This window comes from Cydia splendana, chromosome 8 (assembly GCF_910591565.1).
Source record: "Cydia splendana chromosome 8, ilCydSple1.2, whole genome shotgun sequence".
NCBI classification, from domain to species: Eukaryota; Metazoa; Arthropoda; class Insecta; order Lepidoptera; family Tortricidae; genus Cydia; species Cydia splendana.
In genome coordinates, this window is record NC_085967.1 from 17,260,265 (window position 1) to 17,274,675 (window position 14,411).

Below are 14,411 nucleotides of genomic sequence, written 5' to 3' on the forward strand. Positions count from 1 at the left end.
GATAAACATATTTGTTATCTTCATATCACGAAATATATAAAAGATGCAAATATTACCCCTTGTTTGTGGTATTATCAATTGATTTAAATAAAAGGCATATTTATGTTTATAACATTGTATTATTTTATTTATTAAAAAAATGTTTTACATATAGAAATATACACTGAAAATTAAACCCTGACAACTTAATAAAAAAATAGACGTTAATAAAGCGCATTCACAAAGTTTTCAGTATAATATACTGAAAACTTTATAGGCATGCCTACCTATTACTTACACTTTACACACACAGATACACTACACTTTACACACGGGATTTTACACAGATTTCCAACTTGTATTCATATATTTCTTCACGGTTAATTAATACGCTTTCCATATGCGTTATGGCGCGGTTCCTTCTGAACCCACTAAAGCTATGAATTTCACTCAAATATGTATCTTCAACAGCCGTTGCTCCGCATTTAGCACATTTTCTACGTGCATTGCTGTAATCCATGTAGGTACAGACTTACAGAGTCTTAAGTGGTAGTACCGCTACGTTGTACTTATTATTTAAAGATTTAATAAATAAAATTTTCGTTATGAACTTTAACCACAGCAGTTGGACAGAGTCATTGACAAATATATTTTATTATTATGGTGGGTAGACGTACCTACCCTCCATATATTTTATGAACATTGATAAAGACAGTTGGAAGCAAATATTCATTATAAAACTTAATCGCGTGTAGTTCAGCTTTAAGTGTTTGAAGTCCCGTTTTACGATTAATAATGTAAAAAATTCGTGAAAATTTAAATCTCAGTTGGCAGCAAGATTGCTCAATGTTGCTGTAGAAAAATGTTTTTATTTTGATTACTGGCAACTTTTTCTAGGAGGCCAAAGCACACATAGAAGCTTCAGGCGCATACATGCGCAATTATTTGGGGACATAACTTTCTTAGGAAGTGAACAGGCCTTGCCCTGCAGGTAGTGTCAGAATAGAGGTCTCAGAGAACCATTTTTTCATAAGTTGAATATTTTCAAAAATAATCGCCCCGAAATAAAAATTCGGCCAAAAGCGAGTCGGACTAGCCCACTCCCACGAATTTGAGTTTTTTATTTAATTATTTTTATTTTTTACGAGTTGATAGTTTTCAGATTTTTCCCTGTACTTGTAGTGTAAGACGATATTACTTGCCAAATTTCATAGTTCGAGGTCAACGGGAAGTACCCTATAAATTTTGATTCCCTTGAGTGTCGAAATATACGTTTTTTGCTGCATAAACGGCCGTATCATTTTTTTACGTTAACTTAGAAGTTTAATTATTTCACAGCTTCAAGAGGGTTTAGAACTGAGGTATATCAGTATATCTGATTTTAATTTCAACTCGATACCTGCACGCATTCCCGAGATAAGGGCTTTTGACAGACAGAGCATAAGTGATGTTAGCGTGTGCGTCACATTTGTTGATATAACGCTTGGATGATGATAGCAAATAATTCAAGGATTACCTTAAAAAACTTGAAGTGAAACATTTATGATTTAATATTATATGATCTCATTTTTATTAAGTACAAAAGTAGTAAAAAACAGTCAAAATAAAAAAAAAAATATGTCTAACATTAAAATTGTTACACGAACCAATCAAACATTTTTATAATAAGAAAATATACCTGGATCGTCGATTATAGCTAAGTTAAATGAGTGCATTATGTGGTATTGTGATTAAATACACACAAAGTAACAATTTTATTCAATTATTTACCAACACTTGTACAAACTTGTGAAGTGCACTTAACTACTTAACTCGTGTGGAATTCAAGTCATACCTTCTAAAGTGGAAATATACAACTTATACACAGATACGCGTTACTACCATAATACAATAGTTAATTCCATTTCATATCTTTTCAAACATGATTAGGATTTTTTACTACCATCCTTAATTGATTATTAAGCTATACACATGGCAGAACAACTTTATAAACTATAGCTTCCTTCTAATAGGTATTCTAAGGAATCATTATAATTTTATAAGTTAGTTTTTGCAATTAGGGAAATCTAGAAATCTATTTATAATTTGTGCTTAGAAATAGCTATAATATATGTGTTTATAATTCAGTGTCAATAAAATATCTTCAAAAATCAGTGCGTATGCAAAATAATAGTTTGCTTATTTTTTCCCGTATTAATTAGTTAATTCTTTTGAAGTACCTCTTCCCAGGCTTAGCGTTGTCATGTGTCAGTGTCTAAAACAAAAAATGTATCATTATTACACGGATCAATTTATTTTTCGGCTTCAATTATATATAGGTATATTGTATCAGATTAAGCTATCAATAATTATAATATTATCAGTCCTATCGCATTGTGATCGTGTATAAACGCACGTATTTCGATAAAGTCTCTTGTTACTATATTCCAAAGCATTTTCTTGATAATCAGACGTGCATTTCTTATTCATTGACTAATAAGAGGAATATATACTCGTAGAGTCCGTCTAAGCTAACTTTGCACCGACTTGAATAGAACAAACTGAGGGAGTATCATCATAACCGTTATATTTGTGTAGAAATTTGACATTAATGATGACATTCCACGCTTTGTCATTGCTGATTTCATGCAGAGTTAGCTTGGTCCGTCTCTATGCAGCGCATCTGACTTGATCCTACATGGAAATGCTGCATAGGGATTAAGTGCAGCTACAAATTGCAATTCGAAAGCTGTTTTATAACACTGCACCTGTGGCAAAATTTATGACGAATCCGCATAAAACGAACTTAATAAGAGACCATAAAGTCAATAAACAAGCCAATAGTGCATCCACGGAGACGCTGCATATTCTTGGTGAGCCAACCAACATTATGTTGGTTGATATACATAGATATCATACATGTACATCATACCGTACTAAAACCATATTCAAAAAATATGAGAAAGGAGTTTCAGGAGTTAAAAATTAGCCTACTTCCTAAGTTCCTACCTGAATAGTACTACACAAGAACTTTCATGAATGACCAAACAACGAAATTTACTCTAATCGTTTTTCCCGTGGACCAGCTAAGAGCACACTTTGAAAATTGCATCAATGAGACTTATTCATTAGGTATACCTGGAGACGGAGACTAACGCTCTCAGAAATAAAATTTCTTAAGTTAGTACTTACAATAATGCATTCATCATCAGTGAAGAGGTAGTGGCGTCCACATTTCGCACCGTTTTCAGGGATCACTGAATTCGTCTGGACTTCATGATCGTTTACAAGAATGGATACGCTCTGAAAAAAAAAATCATAGGAGAAACCTTTGTTTTATTCGATACGATTAGCACTACGATAATTAGTCGGCGCAAAGCGGGGTCAGATCCACGCAACATGTTTCCAATAGGAATTAATTAAGTACTTAGCTAACTTTATTCATTTTCAATTACCTATACTGCGATTGTTTTTATCGTATTTCAAACTAGAAACATTCAATAAATGGACGATTTACAACAAGGGAATAAAACAATCCATTTAGTTAAAGGCAATTTATCGATATAAATAAGTCGAAGATGGAATGGGTACATATGCTCGAGTAATATAATTAGCTTTTCACTTATTGTATCACGAAATTATATGGAAATAGTTATTTTTTTAACAAGGGAGCAAAGTTGTTGTTTACCGCGCCCGTCCGCGCAAGCGAAAGATTCTTGATCGATGCAAGGGTTTCAAGTAGGTTTCAATGTACGAAAGGTGAACAAAGTTAACTACCTTGTAAAACACATTTTTTTATTCACCACACCAACGCAAGGGAAATACTACAAAAACTGTGAAACATTAAAAATCGAATGTAAGTTAATTCTATTAAATATTTAGCACTTAAAGTCACTTAATGTCCAAGCTACCAGTTAACGTGAGGATACAACTCAAAAGTTGAATCCAATTACATCAATTACTTGAAAATATATATTATAACAATAAAGAGTGCTATCTAAGTGGGTTTAGTAAATATATATTTTGTGGCCTCACTGCCCCGTGCACTTGCACTGAGACGGAAGTGCAGTGCATCAGAGTTTTCCTACACGGAAACTGCGGTGTCGAGTAGGTTTAGCCAAAATACACTTTGTTGCTAAAGTCAAAATGGGTCTTAAAAGAGAAACTAATTGTATACATTACAGCATAAAAAAAAAACAATTTTAGATGAATTTAACGAGTTCGAAAACTGAAAATGTATAACTTTTACAACAAGAATAAAAACCTCTAGCCCAGTTTGAAGTTAAATTTTGAAATAATAATCGTTAAATAGTGTCAGTTACCTTAATTGATGTATTCGGCATGTTCTCAACATATTCTTCACCTAATTTAAATTTATATTCAGTTGTTCTCAATAAGGAAGAATTTTTAATTGTCATAGTATCTCCTTCTAAGGTAATTTCCATAACAGGAGATGACATAGACATCATTTTTCGTCCCATATATGGTACACCTATAAAATAGCAATATTATAATTATTTAGAGATGTTTAAGTTTTAAACTAAGTAAGTACATTTATGTATAAAATATTAATTATTCATAAGAGCTTGTTGCTAGGCCTACATGAATAAAGTATATTTTTGATTTTGATTGATTGATTACTCATTTTATACATACCGACTGCTGTGAAATATTCATCAATATCTTCATTTTTGTAATGCTGATATTTTCCGGCGATCGACGGCATTTTGTTAACGCTTGTTTGTTTTTATACACGAAGAGCCCGAAGAGCGGCGAAATGACAAGCCACCTGTACGGCCCGGTTATAATTACTGTCATTATCATAAGTGAAAAACAAAGCGGTCAAAGACTGAAACGAAAGCGGTATGAAACGTCACACACAATATATGTTGCCAGTTGATTTTTATGAAATCCCCCAAAAATTTATGGACTAGTATTTCTCGCTCACACAAATGAGGCTGTGCTCGAGTGCGAGTGAGTTGAGCGTGTAGCTGTTTTAACAGGTGCTATTGTTTATATTAAATGACAGTGACATTACGTTCAACATGCTGTACTGATTTGTTTACTACTTTTATTAGAAATACTGGAATAAAATGTTAGCAGCTGAAGAAAATAATGCGCGTACAATATTGGATTATTTAAATGAAGACTGCTGGCGCGCCATCTTACACTATGTGCCCCTCCGGAACATCATAACGAGCGAGCGAGTATGTCGACGGTGGCAGAAAGTAATGCTGGTGTACTTGCAAGGAGTCCGGGTTAATATCACGTTTGAAGAGGAAAATGACAATAATACTCATCCTAATGCCTCTTGTGTGAAACTATTGAAATATAGGTATCCGTCATTTGTGAGCTGGACCAACAAACTAGGCCCATCTGTAGTTGCTACTTACTGCCATGATCAAGAGGGTTTCAAAATGGTTAGAGCTAACTGTCCCAATCTAGAAGCTCTAACTTTGCTTCACATGACAATGAGAAAAGCTAACCAACACCAATTAATCTCACATAATCTAAATGAAGACTTAAAGTGTCTGAAAAAACTTCGTTTCTATGCATGTCCTGTCTCAGATGATTGTGTTGGACAATTCATATCTGACAAAGCCTTAGAAGAATTGGAATTCTATGATTGTGATGAAGTGACTGGTGAATGTTTTAACACCATACAGGCATCTAATTTAAAATCCCTTGTCTTCAGTAGCTGCCAAAGTTTGAAATCTCATCAAGTGCTTTCTTTCATAAACCAACTTAGTAAGCTGACAAAGCTTGAATTGTTTGATGTTCCTCGAGAAATATGCAGGGACATTCAACTGGTACTGAATAAGATGCCTAATTTGGAGTGCTTAAAAATATGTGGTCGGGGTGGAACAACAAATCAGCCTTATTTACTATCTTCAGAGCCTCTCTCACAACTCACATGGTTAAAGCATCTAAGAACAGACTTGAAAGTGACAGATGATGTTGTGGAAGCGGTAACACGGTCCTGCAAAGAATTGCTAATACTAGACTTTGCTGACTGTGAAGTTCTAAGTTCACAAGCCATTGAAGCGATTTGCCGCAACTGTGGGACACATATCACTGAGCTTGGGCTTCATGGCTTTTCCTACCTAGGAGATGATGATGTTGTGGCTCTCATTCGTGGTTGTCCTGAGCTCACATTGCTGACCTTGGGTGGGACATACCAGCTTACTCCAGCGCTGCCTCCACGGGCCGCAGCTGCGCGGCAACAAGTGCGCCCAGGGCGCTGTCTGCGCCTTGACGTAATTGATACTAATTTGTGTGATCCATATTACTTGGAGTCCGTCGAGGATGAATATGGAGATTTTCAGGAGGCATATGAAGACCTAATTTTAGAGCTTAATTAATTGAGGATTGTTAATTGATAATTATGATTTTATGATACTGGTCACAATTGTTAAGAAATTTACAAAAATCATGACGTAAAATGTTTGTATAGAAGTTACCAGTCTTTATTATATACTTGTCTATGGTTTTTAAATAAATTAAATACTCATCATGACCATATTATTTTCTTCTCAGAAAATTGATAGGAACACCCATTCTTCTCTAGTATCCGGGACCACACTAAATCAGTGAAGTCTTTTGAGGAACGAAAATATAGCCTAGGGCGATTTACAAATCAAAGAAATTCTCTATCACATAAGAAAAAATTATAAAATGACTAAAATGTGCAATGTAGTCTGTACTCTTGCATCAAAATGATGAGATGACCTGTCGTTTTATCATGTATTCAGTATTCACGAATGTAGGTTAATGATATGCAACATATAGTTGGTTAAGCAAATCTTGTCAGTAGAAAAAGGCGGCAAATTTGAAAAATATAGGCGCGAAGGGATATCGTCTCATTAAAAATTTGAATTTCGCGCCTTTTTCTACTGACTAGATCTGCTTGACCAACTTTATTTGAGCCATAGAAGTAGCATCCTATAGAAGTGGTGTGCGCGTGCCTCCGTGAGGGACAAAACATACGCAATGCGACAATATTAAAAACACGTTTTAACATTCCTGACAATATACCAAAAACAATCTACGTAATTCGGTCGGGTTATTTGTTGCCCACCATAGCCCATACTAACAAAAAGGTGGGGAACAAACAAAAAGTGAGACTGTGACAAGGACAAGCAATAGTACCGCTTTCTCTGCTACTCCTACTGAAAGTTCTATAAGTGTATCTCGTTCGGTCATTTGGCCCCTCCCCGTGTCTTCTCTATATTATTGTACCTCTATGATTTGAGCAGAGAGAAACAAAGAGGCATACCGTCTCATTCAAAGAGTAAAGTAAGTATTTATATTATATGTCTTATTGATGGCCCTGTCAATAATTATGACGTCATACCTTTATGATATGTAAAACTTTATAACTATTATAATATTTGTTTTTCCCCAGTATTTCCATTCCTTAATTAATACAGATAATTTAACATCGCATTGCACCTACGCAAAATAAAAAACATTGTATTATTATATCTGTGTTGTGGTACGCACTGTATCTTGCACAGAATGGACTTGAGTGAGTTGCGCGTTTATTAAAAACGCCTGTGCAGTTGGGTGTTTACGAAGCGGCTGACGGAGTTGACGGACAGACAGTAATGAAATTAAAAATTGATGTGTGTACTATGACGTGATGTGACCGAATCGAATGTTTTGATTTTTATAAAAACTTGTACAAAAGTAACGACTATTCTGTGTTATTTTAGCTTTAAGTGAAAAAGTGTTTACAGTGACATCAACTTCATTTTCTTTTGCTTGCTAACAAGGGATTGTTGATCGATTGTGTGATAATAATAGTTTATTCTGTTGACCTAAATAGTTTTTTGAAAATGGGTGATAAAGAAGATTATTTGACGACGTACCGTGTGTTTTTTGAAAACTTTGCGGCGACAGTGAACCCTGAGGATCAGCTCCCCGTGAATATCGCGGGCTATACCATCACGGAGAGCGAGCTGCCGGGCGAAGTATTGTACTGGACCACCCAGTATTTATCAGAGAAGTAAGTACTCATTCCACCATCTCTGATCATTGATGATGATAGAAACATTAAAAGTAACCATTAGGTTAATAGACACACCACATACACACAAAAACATAAGTGTCCTAGGAGTTTCTTGTAAGAAAATAAAATTGTTTTAAATTTTCAAAATATAAAATAATATTTAGAAACAACTGTAGTTTCTACATTGATTCTTTTACTTGGCATATGCTGTGTCATTGTGATACAAGGGAAAACTACCTTCACTAAACAAAAAACAAGCCCCCAGCATCAGAATTGTAAAGGATTTTTAAAGGAGGTTAAATATCTGTTAGCACCAACTATGTATTACTACCATACCAACTATCGGTGTAGGGGCTAGTTTAATATATTTTTCATTAATTTTTGATGATTCTCTAGTGACTGGTGGTATGATTAATATGATTTCCTTCAAACTTATGTCTTGTCAAGTTTAACAATCTGTTTTTTTTTTTAAGTTGTGGATTACTGTATGAAATGTTACAATGGAAACAAATAGAATACATTTGTGAATGATGAACTCAGGGTCATTCACCTTTAAAAAGACTTTAAAGGGCTTGGTTTCTTCCCTTGTTGAAACAGGTGCATTCCTAATATTTCTTACACAAACAAGTGGCACAAATTAAACAGTAAAACAATGTCCTTGTATGTTATTGTCATAATTTCTGATGCTATAAGAAGTGAACTTGATAGGGCCGATATGTACAATAGTATAAAGGTCCTGTAAAAAAATAAAAAAAATAAATGGCTTTGTATTTAATTTGCATAATTTTTTTTTGTGTATTCAAAGCTTTATGTATAACTCCCCTGAGACCTAAACATATTGACACCAATTTTAAACAAGTCCCATCATAATCAATCAAAACATGTTGATCAGGGAAATTTGATAAAAACTAGTTCTGTCTTCATGTATTTTAAGTTATAAATTTGGTATAATAAATACTTAATAAATATTTGGGGACAATCTTACACAGATCAACCTTGTCCCAAACTAAGCAAAGCTTGTTCTATGTGCACTACTAGTTGACAATATGTACACTCATAGATAAATATATACTTAGATAAATAGATTACATCCATAACTCGGGAACAAATATTTGTAATACACACATAAATAAATGCCCTTACTGGGATTCAAACCCAGGACCCCAGCTTCACTATCATGAAACTGTTTTTATTACTTATCTTATATCATGAAGTCATGAAATTTGATAAACAAAAGTTTGAGTTTTGTAAAGTTGGCGGCATACAAGCATATTGCCTGAGCTACCTAATGGCAAGGTTAAATACTCTGTTTTGTCAATCCTTTAAGTTTATCCTCCGATAAGTTGAGATATTTTTTCATTCAAATTAGAACTGTATGTGACGTGCATGTAGTTCTATTTGAATAAAAAAATATCTCGAATTATCGGGTTTGACTGCTCACCGCTTGAAATACACCTTTATTATCATAGAAATAAGAATGTGTACAGATACAGTATTTTGTCAATTGCGCCGTCACTATCTATTTGATGCTGACTAGTATTGTCAGGAATAATCAGTGACCATGACTAAAATTCCCCTAGTTATTCCATAAAAGCAGTACAGGTGATAAATGCGCATAATAAAGCACTTGTCTAATTTGTCAGTGCGTTGCTCTCGGGAATTGCGTAATGGTTTGTAGCGGGCACTGTTGCTCATCCAGACGAAGGTGGCCAGATTTAGCTTGAAATTTTCAGGAAGTAGGGTAATTGCGTCAGTTTACCGTCCAGTGTTAGTTTCCGTCCACTAGCAAATATTACATTTCATTTTTAATTTGCTACTTGCGAAATATATTTTTTATGTAGATAGATAAATTGTTTACATATTAAGGATTGCAATAAGTCCACATTTGTGCAGCAATGAAGGTTTATATTCAAATTTCGTCAAGTGGACGAAAACTAGAGCCGGACGAAAACTAGCGCAATGACCCTATTATTCGTAATGAACTTAAATTTATTCTAATCGGTGCGCCTAATGGCGGGAATCCACCAGTGTGTGGCACTTTGCGGCACAAGCATATTGCTAAAAATGCTTGTGCCGCACAGTGCCGCAGCCGCACACTGGTGTCACGCCTTTACACATTAAAAAAACATGAATTGAGTAAACAAACGGCTTTACAGACGCTAGACGCGGCAGATGCTCGTGAAGTTGACCACCCCATATCGTTTGCCCGCAAATGGCATAGCTATATCGTTTGTTCATCGTTAGTTCACGTTTGTTCAGTAGGTAAAATCGTAAGGACCCGATTCTAACATCATTTTTTTTTAAAAACAAAAGGGGGTGGCTGTCTTCACGCTAGCCACCCCAAACCACTTTTTGTAATTTTTTTTGGTCTAGATAGCAAGATATTCGTTAGTTCACGTTTGTTCAGGCATTAAAATCGTTAGGACCCGATTCCTTCATTTTTTTTTATTTTTTCAAAGTGGGGTGGCTGTCTTCACGCTAGCCACCCCACCCCGAAATCAGCCAAACTAACCATGTGAACTCATCGAGCGACGTTAGTTCACGTTTGTTCAGGCATTAAAATCGTTAGGATCTCATTAGATTTGCCATAAAAAAATAAAATCGAAAAATTCATATATATGGGACAGCGGAGCCAAGTAATGTGGTCTAGCAAGCAATCGACGCGGATACTAACGATTCTTTAGCTTGAATAAACTTATATGGACGATATTTAAGCGATAAATTATAGTGCCTTGCGGGCGTTCAAAACATAATAAGAGATATCCGTCGTTTTATATTTTTTTATACTATGGGGGTGGCTGTCTTCACGCTCGCCACCCCAAATCACTTTTTGTAATTTTTTTTGGTCTAGATAGCAAGACATTCGTTAGTTCACGTTTGTTCAGGCATTTAAATCGTTAGGACCCGATTCCTTCATTTTTTTTTATTTTTTCAAAGTGGGGTGGCTGTCTTCACGCTAGCCACCCCACCCCGAAATCAGCCAAACTAACCATGTGAAGTCATCGAGCGACGTTAGTTCACGTTTGTTCAGGCATTAAAATCGTTAGGATCTCATTAGATTTGCCATAAAAAAATAAAATCGAAAAAAATCATATATATGGGCCAGCCGAGGCAAGTAATGTGCCTAAGTCGACGGCTGAAAAAAATACTCAGAATCGGGTCCTTACGATCCCACTTGCAGGACAACGTCAGCAGACTATACTGATTCAAGATAGATAGATCATTTGCGGGCGATCAAAACAGATTTAACGGAAAAAAATAAAACTTGAAAATCTGGATTACTCAACTTACGCTCCTAAGTCGAACGCTGAAAAAAATACTCAGAATCGGGTCCTTACGATGCCACTTTCAGCACAACGTCAGCAGACTATACTGATTCAAGATAGATAGGTCATTTGCGGGCGATCAAAACAGATTTAACGGAAAAAAATAAAACTTGAAAATCTGGATTACTCAACTTACGCTCCTAAGTCCAACGCTGAAAAAAATACTCAGATTCGGGTCCTTACGATGCCACTTGCAGGACAATGTCAGCAGACCATACCAATTCAAGATAGTTAGGTCATTTACGGGCGTTCGAAACAGATTTACCAGAAAAAAATAAAACTTGAAAATCTGAATTACTCAAATTATGCTACTAAGTCGCAGGCTGAAAAAAATATTCAGAATCGGGTCCTTACGATGCCACTTGCAGGACAATGTCAGCAGACCATACTGATTCAAGATAGATAGGTCATTTGCGGGCGTTCGAAACAGATTTACCGGAAAAAATTAAAACTTGAAAATCGGAATTACTCAAATTATGCTACTAAGTCGCTGGCTGAAAAAAATACTCAGAATCGTGTCCTTACGATGCCACTTGCAGGACAACGTCAGCAGACTATACTGATTCAAGATAGATAGGTCATTTGCGGGCTATCAAAACAGATTTACCGGAAAAAATTAATACTTGTAAATCGGAATTACTCAAATTATGCTCCTAAGTTGACGGCCGAAAAAATACTCAGAATCGGGTCCTTACGATGCCCTTTGCAGGACGACGTCAGATGATTATGCTGATTCAAGATAGATAGGTCATTTGCGGGCGATCAAAACAGATTTACCGGAAAAAAATAAAACTTGTAAATCGGAATTACTCAAATTATGCTCCTAAGTTGACGGCCGAAAAAAATACTCAGAATCGGGTCCTTACGATGCCCTTTGCAGGACAACGTCAGCAGACTATACTGATTCAAGATAGATAGGTCATTTGAGGGCATTCGAAACAAATTTACCAGAAAAAAATAACACTAGAAAATCTGAATTACTCAAATTATGCTCCTAAGTCGCACGCTGAAAAAAATACTCAGAATCGGGTCCTTACGATGCCCTTTGCAGGACAACGTCAGCAGACTATACTGATTCAAGATAGATAGGTCATTTGCGGGCGTTCGAAACAGATTTACCAGAAAAAAATAAAACTAGAAAATCTGAATTACTCAAATTATGCTTCTAAGTTGACGGACGAAAAAAATACTCAGAATCGGGTCCTTACGATGCCACTTGCAGGACAACGTCAGCAGACCATACTGATTCAAGATAGATAGGTCATTTGCGGGCGTTCGAAACAGATTTGCCGGAAAAAATTAAAACTTGAAAACCTGAATAACTCAACTTACGCTCCTAAGTCGACGGCTGAAAAAAATAGTCAGAATCGGGTCCTTACGATGCCACTTGCAGGACAATCTCAGCAGACCATACTGATTCAAGATAGATAGGTCATTTGCGGGCGTTCGAAACAGATTTGCCGGAAAAAATTAAAACTTGAAAACCTGAATAACTCAACTTACGCTCCTAAGTCGACGGCTGAAAAAAATAGTCAGAATCGGGTCCTTACGATGCCACTTGCAGGACAATCTCAGCAGACCATACTGATTCAAGAGAGATAGGTCATTTGCGGGCGTTCGAAACAGATTTGCTGGAAAAAAATAAAACTTGAAATTCTGAATTACTCAAATTATGCTCCTAGGTCGACGGCTGAAAAAAAATACTTAGAATCGGGTCCTTACGATGCCACTTGCAGGACAATGTCAGCAGACCATACTGATTCAAGACAGATAGGTCATTTGCGGGCGTTCGAAACAGATTTACCAGAAAAAAATAAAACTTGAAAATCTGAATAACTCAACTTACGATCCTAAATCGACGGCTGAAAAAAATATTCACAATCGGGTCCTTACGATGCTACTTGCAAGACAACGTCAGCAGACTATACTGATTCAGGACAGATAGGTCATTTGCGGGCGTTCGAAACAGATTTACCAGAAAAAATAAAACTTGAAAATCTGAATAACTCAACTTACGCTCCTAAGTCGACGGCTGAAAAAAATACTCAGAATCGGGTCCTTACGATGCCACTTGCAGGACAATCTCAGCAGACCATACTGATTCAAGATAGATAGGTCATTTGCGGGCGATCAAAACAGATTTACCGGAAAAAAATAAAACTTGAAACTCTGAATTACTCAAATTATGCTCCTAGGTCGACGGCTGAAAAAAATACTCAGAATCGGGTCCTTACGATGCCACTTGCAGGACACCGTCAGCAGACTATACTGATTCAAGATAGATAGGTCCTTTGCGGGCGTTCGAAACAGATTTACCAGAAAACAATAAAACTTGAAAATCTGAATTACTCTAATTATGCTACTAAGTCGCACGCTGAAAAAAATACTCAGAATCGGGTCCTTACGATGTCACTTGCAGGACAACGTCAGCAGACCATACTGATTCAAGACACATAGGTCATTTGCGGGCGTTCGAAACAGATTTGCAGGAAAAAATTAAAACTTGAAAATCTGGATTACTCAACTTAAGCTCCTAAGTCGAACGCTGAAAAAAATACTCAGAATCGGGTCGTTACGATGCCACTTGCAGGACAATCTCAGCAGACCATACTAATTCCAGACAGATAGGTCATTTGCGGGCGTTCGATACAGATTTGCCGGAAAAAATTTAAACTTGAAAACCTGAATAACTCATTTTACGCTCCTAAGTCGACGGCTGAAAAAAATAGCCATAATTGGGTCCTTACGATACCCTTTGCAGGACGATGTCAGCTGACCATGCTGATTCAAGATAGATCGGTCATTTGCGGGCGATCATAACAGATTTAACAGAAAAAATAAAACTTGAAAATCTGGATTACTCAACTTAAGCTCCTAAGTCGAACGCTGAAAAAAATACTCAGAATCAGGTCCTTACGATGCCACTTGCAGGACAACGTCAGTAGACCAACCTGATTCAAGATAGATAGGTCATTTGCGGGCGATCAAAACAGATTTACCGAAAAAAAATAAAACTTGAAATTCTGAATTACTCAAATTATGCTCCTAGGTCGACGGCTGAAAAAAATACTCAGAATCGGGTCCTTACGATGCCACTTGCAGAACAACGTCAGCAG

The 14,411-nt window shown here is 36.1% G+C and overlaps 2 protein-coding genes across 2 annotated transcripts in view; one reads left to right on the forward strand and one right to left on the reverse strand.

Moving 5' to 3' along the window:
• Positions 1 to 1,646: 1,646 nt before the first annotated feature.
• On the reverse strand, positions 1,647 to 4,773 carry LOC134792936 (fatty acid-binding protein-like). The gene is made up of 4 exons (XM_063764403.1): positions 4,615 to 4,773; positions 4,281 to 4,450; positions 3,151 to 3,261; positions 1,647 to 2,233 (listed from the first exon to the last, which is right to left on the reverse strand). Exons 1-4 carry the CDS (start codon positions 4,682 to 4,684, stop codon positions 2,177 to 2,179), a joined length of 408 nt encoding a protein of 135 aa, XP_063620473.1. The 5' UTR covers positions 4,685 to 4,773; the 3' UTR covers positions 1,647 to 2,176.
• Positions 4,774 to 7,705: 2,932 nt separating this feature from the next.
• LOC134793061 (uncharacterized) overlaps positions 7,706 to 14,411 on the forward strand; it is a 148,597-nt gene continuing 141,891 nt past the window's right edge. The window contains exon 1 of the mRNA XM_063764585.1: positions 7,706 to 7,966. Within this exon, the coding sequence (XP_063620655.1) occupies positions 7,797 to 7,966 (170 nt within the window). The 5' untranslated portion in view covers positions 7,706 to 7,796. The remainder of the gene's footprint in view (positions 7,967 to 14,411) is intronic.

Coding starts and splice junctions, on each gene's coding strand:
- LOC134792936 (XM_063764403.1), bottom strand. CDS start 4,684: ATGCCGTCGATCGCCGGAAAATATCAGCATTACAAAAATGAAGATATT. Junction 4,451..4,614: donor TGAATATTTCACAGCAGTCG/GTATGTATAAAA, acceptor GCTATTTTATAG/GTGTACCATATATGGGACGA. Junction 2,234..3,150: donor CTGATGATGAATGCATTATT/GTAAGTACTAAC, acceptor TTTTTGTTTTAG/ACACTGACACATGACAACGC.